The sequence below is a fragment of the Scatophagus argus genome, chromosome 14, assembly GCF_020382885.2.
Source record: "Scatophagus argus isolate fScaArg1 chromosome 14, fScaArg1.pri, whole genome shotgun sequence".
Taxonomy (NCBI): domain Eukaryota; kingdom Metazoa; phylum Chordata; class Actinopteri; family Scatophagidae; genus Scatophagus; species Scatophagus argus.
In genome coordinates, this window is record NC_058506.1 from 22,880,228 (window position 1) to 22,897,317 (window position 17,090).

At 49.5% G+C, this 17,090-nt stretch overlaps 3 protein-coding genes and 1 non-coding gene across 5 annotated transcripts in view; 3 read left to right on the forward strand and 1 right to left on the reverse strand.

Moving 5' to 3' along the window:
* Positions 1–133: 133 nt before the first annotated feature.
* Positions 134–205, forward strand: trnad-guc. The gene has a single exon. It is a non-coding gene; the product is annotated as a tRNA-Asp (tRNA).
* Positions 206–612: 407 nt separating this feature from the next.
* On the forward strand, positions 613–5,229 carry LOC124070495 (hepatitis A virus cellular receptor 1 homolog). Of its 2 annotated transcripts, none has more exons than XM_046410442.1 (7): positions 613–1,609; positions 1,886–2,233; positions 2,759–2,830; positions 2,913–2,974; positions 3,285–3,378; positions 3,592–3,619; positions 4,773–5,229. In XM_046410442.1, the coding sequence occupies exons 1-7, from the start codon at positions 1,447–1,449 to the stop codon at positions 4,915–4,917; spliced, it is 912 nt and encodes a 303-aa protein (XP_046266398.1). In that variant the 5' UTR covers positions 613–1,446; the 3' UTR covers positions 4,918–5,229. The 2 variants fall into 2 exon arrangements, with proteins under 2 accessions (XP_046266398.1, XP_046266399.1); XM_046410443.1 differs by having other exon boundaries at positions 3,288–3,378.
* A 2,686-nt stretch (positions 5,230–7,915) lies between these two features.
* On the forward strand, positions 7,916–10,147 carry nhp2 (NHP2 ribonucleoprotein homolog (yeast)). Its single transcript, XM_046411459.1, has 4 exons — positions 7,916–8,214; positions 8,945–9,014; positions 9,094–9,199; positions 9,404–10,147. Exons 1-4 carry the CDS (start codon positions 8,049–8,051, stop codon positions 9,527–9,529), a joined length of 468 nt encoding a protein of 155 aa, XP_046267415.1. The 5' UTR covers positions 7,916–8,048; the 3' UTR covers positions 9,530–10,147.
* A 5,846-nt stretch (positions 10,148–15,993) lies between these two features.
* Positions 15,994–17,090, reverse strand: part of foxi3a (forkhead box I3a) — a 2,866-nt gene continuing 1,769 nt past the window's right edge. The window contains exon 2 of the mRNA XM_046411757.1: positions 15,994–17,090. This exon is cut by the window's right edge and continues 418 nt beyond it. Coding sequence (XP_046267713.1) covers positions 16,907–17,090 — 184 coding nt within the window. The 3' untranslated portion in view covers positions 15,994–16,906.

The following is a 17,090-nucleotide window of genomic DNA, read 5'->3' on the forward strand; positions in this document are numbered from 1 at the left end:
TGCTTGGTTGACTCAAATGTGACAAAATGTGGCGGACAAACGAGTCATTGATTATTGACGAATGAAGAAATGGTGAAATAAGGTCATATACGTATTACACTTAAAGAAGCTACCGCCTGCTAAATGTGGTGTCTCCTCGTTAGTATAGTGGACAGTATCTCCGCCTGTCACGCGGAAGACCGGGGTTCGATTCCCCGACGGGGAGTTGTGCTTTTTTTTTTTTTTTCTTTCTTTTTTCTACCTGAACAAACACTATCACAGACGTAACATAACAACACAAACATGGCAGTAAAATGCCTAATTAATCCCATGCTATGTGTGTACAACAAATTAGAAAATGTTTGTTTTAAACTCATATTTCAGCCTTGTAGATGACACCACTCATCCCTCACACACACTCTTCACCCTCCTCCGTCTCGTGGGACGTACCGGAGCATTCAGTCCACCACCACCACACGCTGAATGAATTCTTTCCCCAAGCCATCAGACTCCTAAACTGCCCGGGACAGGACTGACACAGTCACACACATACACAAACTCACACACCCGAATGTCTCACTGTATTGTCTTGTCCCTCTTGTCTGTCTTGTGCTCGACTGTGTATATACTGCGGATATGTCTGCATAATTCTTATTTTTAAGGTTTCCATTCTGTATTTCTATTTTTGTTCTTTTTTGTATTTCTATTTTATTTTACTTCTGTGTGGCATCCTGGAGGAACGATGTTTCATGGCTCATGTGTACTGCACAAACACAGCTGTAATCACAAATAAAGCTTTGAGTCCTTGAATCCTTGAATCCTATACCATCAGCCAATCTGCAGATATTTTTTACAGCATGGAGCTCAGCTGTCGGCCTTCATGAAGTGAAACTCAGGATGTAAGGCTCAGGAAACCAAAACCCAACGCTGCAAACAGGAAGTCACAAGTTGACCCACCTTACAAATGTCTGGTCTACAGCTGTCACACTTCTTACAACAACAAAGTCTGAAGTCATCAGCTGCAGACATGGCTTCCCTTTCAGTTCCAATAATTTCTAAATCGTGGTACATTCAATCAATACAGCAGATTAATGAAGAGCGGACAGCAGGTCGTTCCTGCCACAGATCCAAAGCTGCTGAAGAAAAGGGAAGCTCACAGAAGTTTTTTGCATCTGTTAAATCAAACTGGTTTTAATTCTGAAGTCCCCATCAGAATCTTAATACAAAACAATAACTCAATATCTAATAATTTATCTTAGAATTTTTTTAAGCATCCTGGATTTGTCCTTCAGACACACGTGGTGGGTTTTCCTCTGCTGGTGACGGCGAAGGCTCAGTCCATCATTCAGAGGATCTGTGAGTCCTACCGACTGGCCCCAACGTGACGGCCACAGTCCAGTTCGGGTCCGATCACTCTGAAGAGTCTTTAAATGTAGTCTGAAGCTTTTGTTCTCTTATTTTCTCTGCATGAACTCTCAAACTGTTTTCAGAGTGTGGCTCACTTTTTACAGTGGGCAGAGCAGCCGAGTGCATAAATGTGTGTGCGTGAGTGTGAGGCGTCAGTGCAGCATGACTCGGCTCATCGCGAAGCTCGTTATGAAGCTCGTTCTGCTGCTCGCTCTCCTCTCAGGTACTCGGCTCTGACTCCTTCCTGTCCGCTGAACAAACTTCTCTTTGTTAGAGATGAGTCTCTGCTTCCTGATGGCTGATCTGTCGCTCCGCCTGCAGTCCAGCTCAGTTTTAGTCTCTGTGGGATCGTGTCCTCCTGTCTTCACTTCAGGGTTCATCGTCGACTTGCAGCTCGGCAGAGCAGACTGGCACTCACACTGAATGCACAAACTACAGAGCGAGACGGCAGGTTAAACCAGCTCAGATCTTTGGAATAAACTCTGATTCTCTCCCACAGTCACTGAATGCAGCAGCAGCAGAGTCGTTGGTGTCGAGGGTCACAGCGTTACTCTGGCATGTAAGTATGACATCAAGTACCACAACGCGCTGTCAGCGTGCTGGGGGCGAGGACACCTGCCGGCGTCACGCTGCGGCAAGCCGCTCATCTCCACTGAAGGACTTCAGGTGGTGGACGGATCCAGACTGTCCAGCAGGTATCAGTTACAGGGACGACTGGACGAAGGGGATGTTTCCCTGACCATCCTGAACGTCACACACTCGGATGCTGGGCGTTACGGCTGTCGGGTGGAAATACCAGGACTGTTCAACGATGACAAACAATACGTCGATTTAGTCATCGAGACAGGTGAGACACACCTGAAAAATTCTCAAGTCTGCAGAAGTGATTTGATAAAAGCCTGGCAAAGTGAGAGACAGGCAGGCAGGCGGGCGGACAGACAGGCAGGCAGACAGGCAGGCAGGCAGACAGGCTGACAGGCAGGCAGGCAGACAGGCTGACAGACAGACAGGCAGGCAGGCAGGCAGGCAGGCTGACAGGCAGGCAGACAGACAGACAGGCAGACAGGCAGACAGACAGGCTGACAGACAGAGCATTTCCATTCTTGTTAATGACAATCAGCACAAGTTAAAGATGGAAAATTCATGTCCGTGAACCCTAAAGATGACATGTGGGCAGCATTTCACAAACTAATTTTCATTCACGCGCAGCAGACGCATCAAAGCTCTGACAGGAAACTGGCTCGAGGTGCGGTAGGACTTCATCCACACCTCCGCCGTGTGGTGTGTGTGTGCTGTGAGACAGCTGAGAGGCTGATGTGGGATCACAAAGCTGTTTGGACAGGACAAACGCTCACACTGTCATGTGTTTCAGCTGCACGGACGACGGCGGCGGCGGCATTAAGCAGACCGACGTCTGCTCCGTCCCCAGCAGACACCTCAGCAGGTACGTCGTCACATCACGAGCGTCTCTGTCCTCCATCCTGCTGACACAGCTGCACTAAAAACAACTGCTTTCATTTCCTCAGCAGGTCAGGTGACCTCAGCAGTGACCCTCCTCGCTTCCTCGTCCAGCAGCATCGAGGCCGAGGTGAGAGGGACACGATTCCTGAATGAGTGTTGGACAGACAGAGTGAGGACAAACACTTTAGTAACCTTAGGAAACAACTTTCTGAGAGGAGGACAAACAGGAGCAGGCAGCAGCTGAGCTCACGTCAACAACTTGTCCTGACTGTGGACAAACAGTGAAGGACTTGATGTTTTGCTGGTCCCGTCTCAACACGAGACGCAGACGTGGCCTCTGACACAGACAGCAGGGAGACTGCAGACTGACTTGAATGTGCTGTTGATGTGAAGAGCTCACAGTGAGTGTGTTTCTGTGTGTTTGACATGAGGAGGAGGAGGAGGAGGAGGACGCCGTTGAGACCCTCGTCCTGGTGTGTGTCCTGTTCGGGCTGGTCGCTCTGGTCACAGCAGGCGGACTCGTCATCATCAGTAAGTCAGAAACACGGCAGTCTGAGTCAAGTTTGACATGACAGGACGGAGGTCAGACACTGCATTGTCCCACTGCCGTCTCAGACAGTGAACTCATCACGAGCACACGAAGACACACGTCGTTTGAGGAGTTTTTCCACGTGGTTGCTCTGACTGTCATGTGAACTTCTGCTCATTGATGTTCTCGTCTCTGATGTTTTTGTGTCTCTGCAGCCAGAAGATGGAGACGACTCAACAAAATGTGAGTTTCGTTATGTGACTCATGCAGATTGAGAAACGTATTCTGACTTCTTCTTTTCTGGTGTTGCTGATGGACGTTTTCCACATTCTGCCTCAAAACAAGTTCACCTCTGGCGTCCTTCGAGGCCGTCATCACGCTGTGGGAGGCTGCGGTTCATTAAAGCTGTTGGAACAAACTGCAGCTCTGATGATCTCTGATGACAAATCATGACTCAGCAGAGCCTTCATGAGTCAGCAGCTTTACCTCGGGGCCAGGAGCTTCTCGGGGTGTCGTTGTCATACGCCTGTGAAGCTCTGTTCAAACTGAAACTCCTGATAAGAGCAAACCACACGTCAGATTTCTGCCCAGCAGAAGCGAGAGGCCATCGCAGACTTCAGATGAAACGTTTCTGAACGTTTGCACAACGTGATGCTCAAACTGTGGAGGCAAACAGTCAGCCTGCAGAGGAGATGCAGCTGCAGTTTATTCTCCACATGACAAAATGAAGTGAAACAGCAATTACTGAACAAATACGCAGCAGTTTGACGTTTGTTTGAAAGCTTAAAGAACTCATCAGGAGGTTTGCGTAGCCTCACAGCTAACGTTAACCAGCTCAGGTCGATGCCGAGGCTGTCAGCTTCTAGCGTTTCACAGACAGGATGAGGATCTGAGATGTAGCGACAGGATGAAGCGGTCAGCAGTACGACAGACCGACCCTGAGGGGTTCACAGCTGAACTTGTCCCACGCAGAAACTGACGTCTCTGACGAAAAAATCGGAAAGCGTTTGCCTAAATGTTTCATTTGATCCATTAAGTGACTGTTAGCGCGTCCAGCTTGTAGTCACTTACAGTCGGTGGCGGACAGAGAAGGAGACCTGAACCTGAGTGAACCTGACACAAGGTCTGATTTACCAGAAACTGAAACTCTCAGAAGCAGATGTGAGGGAAGAAGACAAAACTCTGAGGTTTCCTCTCTGACTGATGTGACATTCAAAGAGCTCGCTGAAAAGCCGCAGCATAAATGTCACATCTGAACAGCTTGGAGGTGGCGAGAGCACGTGAAGAGCTGGTTAACCTCTGAGCCGCCCAGACAAGCAAGCAGGTTTTGTCTCAGTTATGTGAAACATTCCACCCAATGAATGATGAGTAAACATGTCTGAATTCTGTCTTCCAGCCCGCAGCAGCAGCAGGTGAACCCCAGCATCCACTTCAGTTCCACCTCGTCCACTCTGCACCTCCACAGCCGAAGTTCAGCCGTGGAAAACATCTACGAGATAGGCGGCGGCGGCGAAGGAGGCGAGTACGAGCGCTGCCCCTGACAGGAAGATGACAAGCTGCACACAACACCCGGAGACTCGTTCCCTCGATTTAGGAGGCATTCAGGGTCCTGCAGTCAAAGGGACAATATGGGGAACATGAGACTGACGTCTGAAGCGTTGTGAACGTCACAGATCCGTGATGTCACAGCGCTGGATGACATCAGCACACCTGAGCGCGACTGCGTCGCTCCTCAGCCTCTTCAAGAGTGAGTCCCACAAGTCACCACAGGTCACCACAGGTCCAACAGGTCCCACAGGTCACCACAGGTCACCACATGTCACCACATGTCACCACAGGTCACCACAGGTCCCACAAGTCACCACAGGTCACCACATGTCACCACAGGTCACCACATGTCACCACATGTCACCACAGGTCACCACAGGTCACCACATGTCACCACATGTCACCACAGGTCACCACAGGTCACCACAGGTCCCACAAGTCACCACAGGTCACCACATGTCACCACAGGTCACCACATGTCACCACATGTCACCACAGGTCACCACAGGTCCCACAGGTCACCACATGTCACCACAGGGCCAACAGGTCACCACATGTCACCACAGGGCCAACAGGTCCCACAGGTCCAACAGGTCCCACAGGTCCCACAGGTCACCACAGGTCCCACAGGTCACCACAGGTCCAACAGGTCCCACAGGTCCCACAGGTCCAACAGGTCCCACAGGTCACCACAGGTCACCACAGGTCACCACAGGTCACCACATGTCACCACAGGTCACCACAGGTCCAACAGGTCCCATAGGTCACCACAGGTCACCACAGGGCCAACAGGTCCCATAGGTCACCACAGGTCCAACAGGTCCCACAGGTCACCACAGGTCACCACAGGTCCCACAGGTCCCACAGGTCCCACAGGTCACCACAGGGCCAACAGGTCCCACAGGTCCCACAGGTCCCACAGGTCACCACAGGTCCAACAGGTCCCACAGGTCACCACAGGTCACCACAGGTCACCACAGGTCACCACATGTCATCACAGGTCACCACAGGTCCAACAGGTCCCATAGGTCACCACAGGTCACCACAGGGCCAACAGGTCCCATAGGTCACCACAGGTCCAACAGGTCCCACAGGTCACCACAGGTCACCACAGGTCCCACAGGTCCCACAGGTCCCACAGGTCACCACAGGTCCCACAGGTCACCACAGGGCCAACAGGTCACCACAGGGCCAACAGGTCACCACAGGGCCAACAGGTCCCACAGGTCACCACAGGTCACCACAGGTCCCACAGGTCACCACAGGTCCAACAGGTCCCACAGGTCACCACAAGGTCACCACATGTCACCACAGGTCACCACAAGGTCACCACATGTCACCACAGGTCCCACAGGTCCCACAGGTCCCACAGGTCCAACAGGTCCCACAGGTCACCACAGGTCACCACAGGTCCAACAGGTCCCACAGGTCACCACAGGTCCCTGACTTGTTTGATTTTTGTTTCGTGTGCGACCTGCGGTTCAGCTGCTTTTCTGCACTTTTCACATGGCTTGTTTGGTCTTTCTGATGACAGGAAGTGACGGGTGCTGAACAACAGTGTTCTCTGAGGCCCATTGTTTAGTGTTCCCTCCCTCCAGTTGGCTGCTCAGTTCTGTTCTGTTGTACCCAGCATGTCTCATAGTGCTTGTTGTGATGTTCTGATGCTCTGATGTTCTGAACAGACGTTCTGTCATCCCTACAGCAGTTTTTATGATGATATGCTGATGGCTGAAGATCTGTTTGTACTCTGTATAAAGATCCCAGGTTCACCTACTGTGTGTCTTCTTTCATTGAAGATGAGGATGAATTAAGTTAATGGGAGACGTAAAGCAGCCTTTGCTGGTATCACACCTGAAGTCACCGTTTGTCGCCCCCTGGTGGTCAAATCTTTAAACTACACGCGGACTGGAGTCAGAAGACGACGATCAAGCCCGTGTACATAAATAGACAACATGTTTGATGTTTCACCGCATTTTTGTAAATATCAGCTGATTCTGAACGCGATGGAGACAAACTGCTGTACCGCTAACTGGGATGAGCAGATCCCAATTCACCAGCTGTGGGACAAAGACTACGTTTGTGTGGGACAATGTGGGACACCAATGCATCGAGGTAGTCTAAAATAACTTTAAAAGAGTAAGTATTTCTATTCTGCCCCTTAGCTCATAATATTACTATGCTCTGCCATCTGGTTGATTCAGTAGCACATAACAGACTGAAAATAAAAACTTAAACACATCTTATTTAAACGCAAAAAAACATTTCACAGCGCCTAAACGCTAGTTAGTCTCGCATTGTCTGCGTCGTTTCACGTCGTTTTCGCCTCCGTGTGAAACGGAAAAATGACTCGAGTAAACTGCACACAAAACTCTACCAGACTCGCCTTGCACGGGTTTCACTCAGGGACAGGGTTTCCCGGTCTTTGTTGTAGCTACATTGTGTTTTCTTAGCCGTGCGGGACAACGTCTCAGTCTGCGGGACGTGTGGTCTTCCTGCCGCTAACTGCTTCATTTATGTTGTGAAGGGAGAAACTACAGACCAGGTGTCAGCTCAGGTCTGTTTAGCTGCTGTTCTGGGGCTTTCAGTCACATGACATGATCTTCCTCACACGTGGAGGCGTTCAGGTGTCTGTGTGTTCACCAGCGGCTCGTCGATGTTGCGGCACAAAGTTAAGGTTCAAAACTCATTTTTGATCTTTGAAGGAATAACTTCACTTATAATAAGTTCACTTTGAAATGGAAACTGGTGAGGACTCGTGTTTTGACAGTCATGAAGTCCTAAACAGATTTTAGGAAAAGGAATTAATGTGATATTATTAGTGTGTGTGTGTGTGTGTGTTTTGTCTATCTTGCGTTGGTGAAACGTCTGTATCACATAGAATAAATAAGTAAAAGGTAAAGGAGATAGCAAAAGAAAATGAAGGATCTGACTAAAAACAGTGACGTTTATTTTGAAGAGTTGGCCGTCGCCTTCCGGCCCACTGGGGGCGCTGTCGTGTTCTTCCTTCAGACAAACCGAAGAAGACACTCAAACACGTGTGGGATTTCGGGAGCAGCGCGTGTTGTTACCGACAAGCAGAAATCAATCACGTTGAGCGCGTATCGATTATTTGTTTGGATCAGAAATGACGAAGACGAAGAAGGAGAAAGTCTGTGCGGACGGAGAGGAGGCCGCGGCCGCCGACGGGACCGAGAAGTCCTACCAGGACCTGATCGCCAACGTGAACCCGATCGCTCAGCCGCTGGCGTCCAAGAAACTCAGCAAGAAACTCTACAAATGCGTCAAAAAGGGTAAGAACAGTCCGGGTTTTGCGTGTTCCGGTTCCAGTTGTTCCACCAAATGTGATGGTTTGTCCACACGATGAAGCGGAAAAGATCTTTTACTGAAAGAAACTGGACCTCATCCGAAGATCAGGATTGTCCTGATAGGCAGAACCGTGAAACCCTTTGGTGGTTTTCCAGTGGAAGCAGGACTCTGAGTGGTGGTTTTAGGGAAAGGAAGCCAAGCTGGTGTTGCCTTTTTAACCTGTCCCGCTCCGATCCGTAGTGAGGACCTGGTTTATGACTCGTCGCTGGTAGCTGGCGTCTCGGAGTCCGGGCCAAAGTGTGTGAAGGAAAGAGGACTTCCGGCCCGGACTTCTGTGCGACACCGCACTTGTTCTTATTGCTCTCTTTTCTTAGGCCAAAATACAACACTGGGCCTGTCAGCTTTTAAACACGTAGGCATCACGTAACTGTCCACCTGACGGTGTTTTCCTCCTGCACCTGTCCGCCCCCCCCCCCACACACACACACACCGGGACGGTGGACAAAGGGACAGGACAGGGCAGGCCGGAGGCGCTGGGCTCAGAAGCGTCAGAGCTGAACAGTCAGAGAGATGTTGTGTAACGTGTTGAGTGGTTCCGGCTCCGCAGTCACGTCACGCACAACACTAACTTGTGTGTTTCTTGTGCAGATTGAAATCAGATGGAATCAAAACGTGTTGATGTAAAAGTGACTTTATGGTCTTTTGGTCATTCAGCCGCCAAAGTGAAGAACATCCGGCGAGGAGTGAAGGAAGTCCAGAAGTTCATCAACAAAGGAGAGAAAGGGTGAGTCGGCCAGTTCTTGAACGCATCCCGTAGACTGACGGCCTCAGGAAACGCTGACGCCGCAGGTTTGTGTGTGCAGGATCGTGGTGCTGGCCGGCGACACGCTGCCCATCGACGTCTACTGTCACCTGCCCGTCATGTGTGAGGACAGGAACCTGCCGTACGCCTACATCCCCTCTAAAGTGGTGAGACCTCGCGTCTGCAGGGACGCTCGCCGCGTTGTTGCGTTCAGGTTAACTCGGCCTCCCTGAAAGTTTGGCGGCGGCGCAGACGAGCTAACGTTCGCTGCAGCTGCAGCAGGAGACTTTGAGGCCGTCATTATTTTATTTGACGTGTTTGTGGTGTCACGTGATGCAGATCTTTACGTGTCTCTCTCTCTCTGGCTTCAGGATTTGGGCTCGTCTGCAGGCTCCAAGAGGCCGACTTGTGTGATCCTGATCAAACCTCATCAGGACTATCAGGACGCCTACGACGAGTGTGTGCAGGAGGTGTCCAGCCTGCCCAAACCCCTCTGAGACGCCAGCCCATCGGCGAGCAGCTCTCAGGTCGCTGCCGTCATGTAGATAAACCCTCACTTTAAAGGAGCAGTCCGGCATTTTAGGAAGTCCCCTTTTCTCATCAACGGCTCCAACGAAGCATCAGCATCTCCTTTTCACGTTTTGGTTTCCGCAGCGAGCAACATGCTGGTCGGCAGAGTCCGAGCTGATGGAAGGAGGAGCTAAGAGGCTAGCGGTTTCCCCCCGTCTCCAGTGTTTGTGCTAAGCTGGGCTAAACCTGTCCCGGACCATCGGACTGCGGCGGAGACGTTTCACTTCCTGTTGAAGTGATGAAATCTCCCAGAAATGAACCATCATGTAAATATTTCAGTAAAATAAGCCACAGTTGCATCATGTTGTGCAGCAGACTGGACTGATCAATCAGACTGATTGATTGATTGAGGTCAGAGGACGGTTGGACAGCGAGCTGCAGGTTCTCTGTTAAAGTATTTCCTGTTTTAAGACGTTAGGAGTGTGTTGATGTTCAGTTTATTCTTCCTTTTTCGACTGTAATTGATTAAGTTTTTTCTCTTTTGGTCTTTGAGTTCTGCTGCTTTTTAATTTTGTGTTTTTTGATTAAAAGAAATGTGAACTGAATTTTGTGTCTGAGGCGTCTTTCTGCTTTTTGCCACATCACTAACCTTTTTTGGAACAGCTTGTGATGTGACACTAATTGTGCAGAACAGATCAGTGCTAAGATAAATATTTGTTTATATGTCACATATAACTCAGCCGATATAAAGAATAAAAACGAAATGATGAGTAAGTGTTTCCTTTCATCAGCAATAAACAAACCCGGCTGAACTGAAATAAATTAATTTTGTCTTTATTTTCACTTTAATTAGCATTAGATTTGAAATTGTGAGGGAGTAAAGAGTTGCCTGAAGGCTGCTGACTTTTGACTGATGGATTTTGGTCTTTTTATTATATTTTATTTCTTATTCACTCATGCAGTTTGCATATTTCTTGTAGCTTTGTGCTACTTTGTGATTAAACTTGTAACAGATTTATGGTAAAGGACGTGTTGGGGAAGCATTTTGGTGTGTCAGTAGATGTTGATGATCTGCTGTTGATTGATGTTTTGGCCACATGGTGGCAGCATCGCATCATCTTCTAAAACTGAACTTCCATCAGTGACCACGTGGTGGCACCACCGCCAACCAAAACTCTGTTTTATGCACGAAATGCTCCTCACTGAGTTCTTGTCAGGCCTTAATGAACCTCTGCGGGGTTTGTTTTCTTCTGTAAATCATCACCACCATCAGGACACCAACTGCACAGTTTTTATGGAGGTGTCAGCGAGGTTTCCTGAAGCTGTAAGTTTCTTGAAGTGGATTCAGAGATCCCGATTCAGGGTCTGTGAGCGGGTTCCAGAGTCCCCTGGGTCTTTGAGGGTCCCCAGTGCTTCTGAAGAGTCGAAGCTCGTCCTGGACAGTTCAGGTCTCCACAGGCCGACCTTCTGCCTCCACTGCATGTTGAGGGTTAGGAGAGCCTTAACGGGCCTTTAAGGTTCCTGAGGGACTTTGTGTACATTTTGTTAACTCAAGATGTTTCTGCTCAAGTTTCCTGTAAGCCCCAGAGAACCAGGAACCCCCTGGTACCCGTCTGCTTGCCCCAGGAGGAGCATTAGATCTGAGACTGAGGAAAATAAATCTGTTCCAAGATAACCTGAGGGTGGGACAAAGACCGTCTTGTTCTGTTTGACCTCCTCCTCCTCCTACTCCTCTTGTTCCTCCTCCTCCTCCTCCTCCTACTCCTCTTGTTCCTCCTCCTCCTCCTCCTCCTACTCCTCTTGTTCCACCTCCTCCTCATGCTCCTTTTCCTCCACCTCCTCCACCTCCTCCTCCTGCTTCTGCTCCTCCACTTCCACCTCCTCCTCCTCCTCTTTCTCCACCTCCTCCACCTCCTCCTCCTGCTCCTGCTTCTGCTCCTCCACTTCCTTCCGCTCCTCCTCCTCCTCCTCCTCTTGTTCCTCCACCTCCTCCTCCTCCACCTCCACCTCCTCCTCCTCCTCCTCTTGTTCCTCCTCCTCCTCCTCCTCCACCTCCACCTCCTCCTCCTCTTCCTCCACCTCCTCCTCCTCCTGCTGCCTGTCCTGTTCAGACTCGTCATCATAATCTCTGTCCCCTGTGATGTTCATAAACTCCTGTCAACATGCAGCCTGAGGCAGCAGAAACTTTCCACCACTGACGCACAGGCAGGCAGACAGGCCGGCAGACAGACGGGCAGGCAGGCAGACAGACAGGCAGATTCATTTCTGCAGGTGCTCAGGGAACAAACTTTTCACTGATCCTTAACTTCGTACACTTCAGGGGTTTCGTGGTCCTTCAGAAGGTGTTTGAGATCCCAGAGGAAGTTTTTATTGTTTCCTTTTGGGGTTCAGTGGCTTTAACAGGTTCCTTGAGGGGTTTCCAAAACTCTTCCCTGACATGTTTCAGTGGTCTTATGAGGTAACTGTAACCTTCAACGGGGTTCAGGGATTCTCCCCGGATGTTCCAGGATGTTCCAGGGCTTCTTGAGGTGGCTCTGGTGGTCTGTGCTGGGCTCAGTTTGAGTGGCTCTGGTTCTGGGGATGCGCAGATGCTGCTGTTGTGGTTCTGTGTTGTCAGGAGTGAGAAGAGAAGTGATTTTCCTCCAAATCAACACACTGACTAAAACCTCCAGGTGAACCCTGCTGGTCTCACCTGAGAGGACAAGCCGACAACACGGTGGTTGTTGGGACCTGATGTGGTTTCACTAACGGGCGCCGCAGGAAACATACGGGTCGTCCTGGTTAAGCTGTCAGGGTACCAGCATGACGAGCCGAGCCCCAGCTCACCTCGAACAGCACACACACACCTCATCACGACGCGTGTGTGTGTCGAGCAGAAAACCTTTCACCCCAACAGGACAAAAATCCGTTTGTCCTGTTGGAGCGAATTTATTTCATCACTCAGCGCAAACACAAAAACTGCAGAAAGTTCTAGAAAGCAGTTTTGTCTTGGACCCAAGTGAAATAAACTCCACTGTGTCAGGAGTGTTTTCTGCTGCAGGCCTCAACACGTTATGCAAATGTGTGGCAGCCAGCCAGCAGCCCGGCGGTTGGCGGCTCGATCACATGACCATCACCATGAAACCATCAATCACCAAGTGATCGATCGAGTCTGAATCTGTAAACCAAACACCAGGATTTATTAGTGCATTTGTTTTCTATTAGGAGGAGGAGGAAGAGGAGGAGGAGGAAGAACAAGAGGAAGAGGAGGAGGAGGAGGAAGAGGAGGAGGAAGAGGAGGAAGAACAAGAGGAAGAAGAGGAGGAGGAGGAGGAAGAGGAGGAGGAAGAGGAGGAAGAACAAGAGGAGGAGTGATGTATAAAAACTAAAGACAAAGACTGAACCCACCTGAGCTGAGGGGGAGGAGCTGCAGGACGTGTGACAGTTCAGTGAGGACAGAGGACGTCTGATAACCTGATGACATGTGATCTGTTAGTGTGTTACTGCTGACGGCTTTGTCCACGAACCGTCTGTCTGTCCTTCTGTCTGTGGACGTCACGAGGCGTTCAAAGACACAGAAACTGCTGTGGTGTTTTGAGTTGGAGGGAAACTGGATGATGGTGGAAAAGTTCTTATAGGGGCGCCTGACTGATAGGAGACGTGCTGAGACAGGACTCACACACACACTTACACTCACTCACACACACACACACACACACACACACACAGTCATACGTTATGGCAGTTACAGTAAAAGTAAGAAGCTGTCCTGCACACCTGGACAACAGAGTTCAGTTTGAAAACCAGCAGAACACACACTAACTCAGTACATTTACTCAAGTGTAATGTTAAGTTACTTGTACTTGTACTTTACTTGACTGTCTCCTGTTCCTGCTACTTCATACTTGTATTCCTCTGTAGTACAGAGGCAGATACATGCTATATGTACTGCGAAAAACTGAGGTTTCCAGAGAAAATTCTCCTCCTTTAAAAGCCTCCGAGCTGAGCTGACTGTTTGCAGATTCACTATACAGACAAAAGTATTGGGACACCCCTCCTCATGGACCTGTGTCTCAGGGTTTGGGCTCGGCCCCTGACTTCCAGTGAAGGGAAATCTTAATGCTTCAGCACACCAAGACATTTTGGACAATGCTATGCTTCCCACTCTGTGGCAACAGTTTGTTGAAGGCCCTTTTCTATTCCAGCATGACTGTGCCCCAGTGCACAAAGCAAAGCTCCATAAAGACATGGTTGGATGAGTTTGGTGTGGAAGAACTTGACTGGCCCACACAGAGCCCTGACCTCAACCCCATCCAACACCTTTGGGATGAACTGGAACGGAGATTGTGAGCCAGGCCTTTTGGTCCAACATCAGTGTGTGACCTCACAAATGCTCTACTGCATGAATGGGCACAAACTCCCACAGAAACACTCCAACATGTTGTGGAAAGCCTTCACAGAAGAGTGGAAGCTGTTAGAGCTGCAAAGCTGTCTGTGTGTTTACAATGAGACGTCATTAAAGTCCCTGTTGGTGTGATGGACAGCTGGCCCAATACTTTTGTCCATGTAGAGTCGGTGGTCTTCACAGGACAGAATCTGATGCTGTGCTGGAGATTAAAGCATCCAGCAGGAAGATTAACCCACTGCCACATCAGATGCTGCAGGAACACACACTGTACTGCAACATGAGTACTTTAAGTACAGCTTGCTAGTATTCTTACAGTACTTGTGCCACAGTAAAGCGTCTGACTTTGTTTCAGATTTGAGTCTGATGGGTTTTTCTGACCACCCAGAGTGACGTTCAAATCCTGTGGTCTCATGAAAATGGCCGATCAAAGTGTGTGTGTGCGTGTGTGGTGTGTGTGTTTTGCCACCATGCTGATGAGGCGTGTGGCCGTAAACACACGGCACACTCTCAGCGCCCCTCCTCATGTTGTGTCACAAACAGTTTGATGAAAATTAAGATAAACACACACACACACACACACACACACACACTGAAACACTCTGTTTCTGTTCTGTTTATTGTGACAATACTGCTCATCAGCTTCAGCCGTCTGAAAGCACGCACACACACACACACACACACACACTCACTCGTGTGTGTGTCCTGAGGGCTAATCTGTCTGTGGACGAGTGTAAACAAACGGCACACTTACTCTGCTGCTGACTTCATCCACTCATCTCACACACACACACACACTCCTCATGTTGTGTGTAAGCAATCAGAGTTGATCAGATGTATTGATCAGCTGATCAGAGTGTGTCATCTGTTTACTGTCACACACACATCAGAGGACAATGTGATGACTAAACATGCACACACTCACACTAACCTGATCTGACGTGTGTGTGTGTGTGTGTGTGTGTGTGTGTGTGTGTGGCTGCTGTGTGATTGGTCGGTGCTGTGACTGAATACTGCAGAGGTGGAAGAAGTAAATCCTGTACTGAAGAAAAAGGATGAGGACTCCAGTACCACATTTAAAACTTCACTCAAGTATTGTCATCAAAGTATACTTAAACTAAGAAAAGTAAAAGTACACACGGCAGGTTGTCCAGTACATGAAATGGCTCGTGTTCATCTGGTCCAGGCTGCAGCTGACGATTCCTCCTGCTGTCTTCACTGCTGTCCAATGGGAGGCCGCGGAGCCACACAAAACCTTTACAAAACCGTCCATTAAAGTGTCTGAGTCGCTCACAGCCTGGTGACAGGAAACTGATGCCGTTTGTATCAGTGAAAACTGTCCCATGTGTCACATTTTATGGTCTCCGTTTCCTTTCCGAAACGTTACACATTAAACTAATAATTGATTGGTGATCAGAAGTGATCACCAGCTTAACCAATAATCAAAAATGACCAGATTTCAGCTGCATCGCTTTTGTTGGTTTTGTGTGCAAGCTGACCTCAGATCAGGTGAATGTGGGCCTTCTTTCCCACCGAACACTTCGCAGACTGTGGGAAATCTGAGCGCTGACCGTCAGGCAGTCTGTGGGATCTGCTGACAGAAACACTCAGAGTCGTAATCTGCTTCATCATCTCTTCTGTCGACCCGTCCGGCACAGAAGAGTGCTGACTCATTGAAACGACATCAAACAGAGTGAAAACAGGTTTCCTCCACGTGGATCACATGACTCAGCACACTCACCAGCCACAGCGTGACTGCTTGTTTGTTTGTTTGTTTGGAGGTGCTGACGTCATCCCTCCGGCCCGCAGGTGGATCTCCGTGGGAACGAGGGAAGGGTTTTGACGAGATAAGCAAACAGGCTGACTCTCGGGTTTAAACTTTTTATTTCACCTGGTGGAGATCAAACTCTGAAGAACAAGAGCACACAGTCAGCTGACAGCTGAGGTCTGAGCGACTCCACCCACTCTGCTCCGCTCTGGTGACTAGCTTCAACACGCCCGAGCCTGGGCGCACCGAGGATCCGTTTCCTCAGCCGGACGACCTGGAAGTGGAACCTGGTGTTCTTCTGTAAGCTGCAGGTGATGTTACCTGTTGGAGGTGACCCTTCACACAAAACCAAAGTGAAGGCGCAGCCCCGCCGAGCTGCTGGACTCACTGGGTCTGAACTTCAATCTGGCTTCTCAGCGTTACAGTAACAGGGTTTTAACTGCCTCGGGACGAAGGTCGCAGTATAATTACTTCATTTCGTGTCATCGTGGTGTTTGAGTGCAGCTATCGTCGGCCTGGTGCAGGATGAGGCAACCCATGAAGAAGAGCTGGAGTTGGGTGACGAGCGACAGAGCGGGCAGACCGCCGGTCGCAGCAGAAGGCGGTCTACGCTGAGTCTGGTTCTGCTGGAGGTTTCTGCCTGTTAAAAGGCAGTTTTTCGTCTCCACTGTGGCCGAATGCTGACTCAGTGTGGGGTTTTGCCCTGGGACCTGATTCTCTCTGATTCTCTTCTCTTTTATTTCGATGTGTTGCTTACACACGTGTAAAGTGTCTCGAGATAACTCTGTTATGAATTGGCACTTTAAATAAAATTGAATTGAATTGAACAGACTGTCGGCAATCACACGAACTTCTTGTTTGGTGTTCTGGTTGCGCTGTAGAATCATTTTGTCACGTTTTGTTTTTGTTTTGAGCGAATCTCATTTCAGATTTCTGCGAATCCAGTTTGTCTCAAATGACTTCATAAACTGACTTCCTGTGCTCAGGATTTGGTGATCGGTGAAAAATGAGAAAACACTTGATTCGACGCCAGAAATGTGTTGGTTCTTTTCGTTTTTTATTGCAAATGTTGAGCTCATATTTACACCGTAAAGACATTCGCCCTCTTTGTTAGCTTCAGACAGCATAGCAACACATAAATACAAACACTCTTTACAAACGTTAAACTTCAGCAGTTCTCAGTGTAAACTCATGACGTTCTCTCACGTTCCGTCACTGCTGGAGAACCAGAGCGTCGAGGGGCAGGATGTCAGCGAAGCCCCCAGGAAACAGAGACTCGCACTGGGCCTGCAGCTGCTGGGCCTCCTGCAGCTCCGGCGGCAGGCAGGACGCCGTCTGCAGGTCCATGTAGAGGGGAGGCGACGGCTGGGGAGGAGCTGCCAGGGAGGAGGGGAAG

What these genes read in the sequence shown, in the direction of transcription:
- LOC124070495 (XM_046410442.1), top strand. Translation starts at nt 1,447, where the DNA reads ATGAACTCTCAAACTGTTTTCAGAGTGTGGCTCACTTTTTACAGTGGG. An exon ending in CCAGCAGCATCGAGGCCGAG is followed by an intron (nt 2,975 to 3,284) that starts GTGAGAGGGACA and finishes CATGAGGAGGAG; the next exon opens with GAGGAGGAGGAGGACGCCGT. An exon ending in AGGCGGACTCGTCATCATCA is followed by an intron (nt 3,379 to 3,591) that starts GTAAGTCAGAAA and finishes GTGTCTCTGCAG; the next exon opens with CCAGAAGATGGAGACGACTC.
- nhp2 (XM_046411459.1), top strand. Translation starts at nt 8,049, where the DNA reads ATGACGAAGACGAAGAAGGAGAAAGTCTGTGCGGACGGAGAGGAGGCC. An exon ending in CTACAAATGCGTCAAAAAGG is followed by an intron (nt 8,215 to 8,944) that starts GTAAGAACAGTC and finishes TTGGTCATTCAG; the next exon opens with CCGCCAAAGTGAAGAACATC. An exon ending in CCTACATCCCCTCTAAAGTG is followed by an intron (nt 9,200 to 9,403) that starts GTGAGACCTCGC and finishes CTCTGGCTTCAG; the next exon opens with GATTTGGGCTCGTCTGCAGG.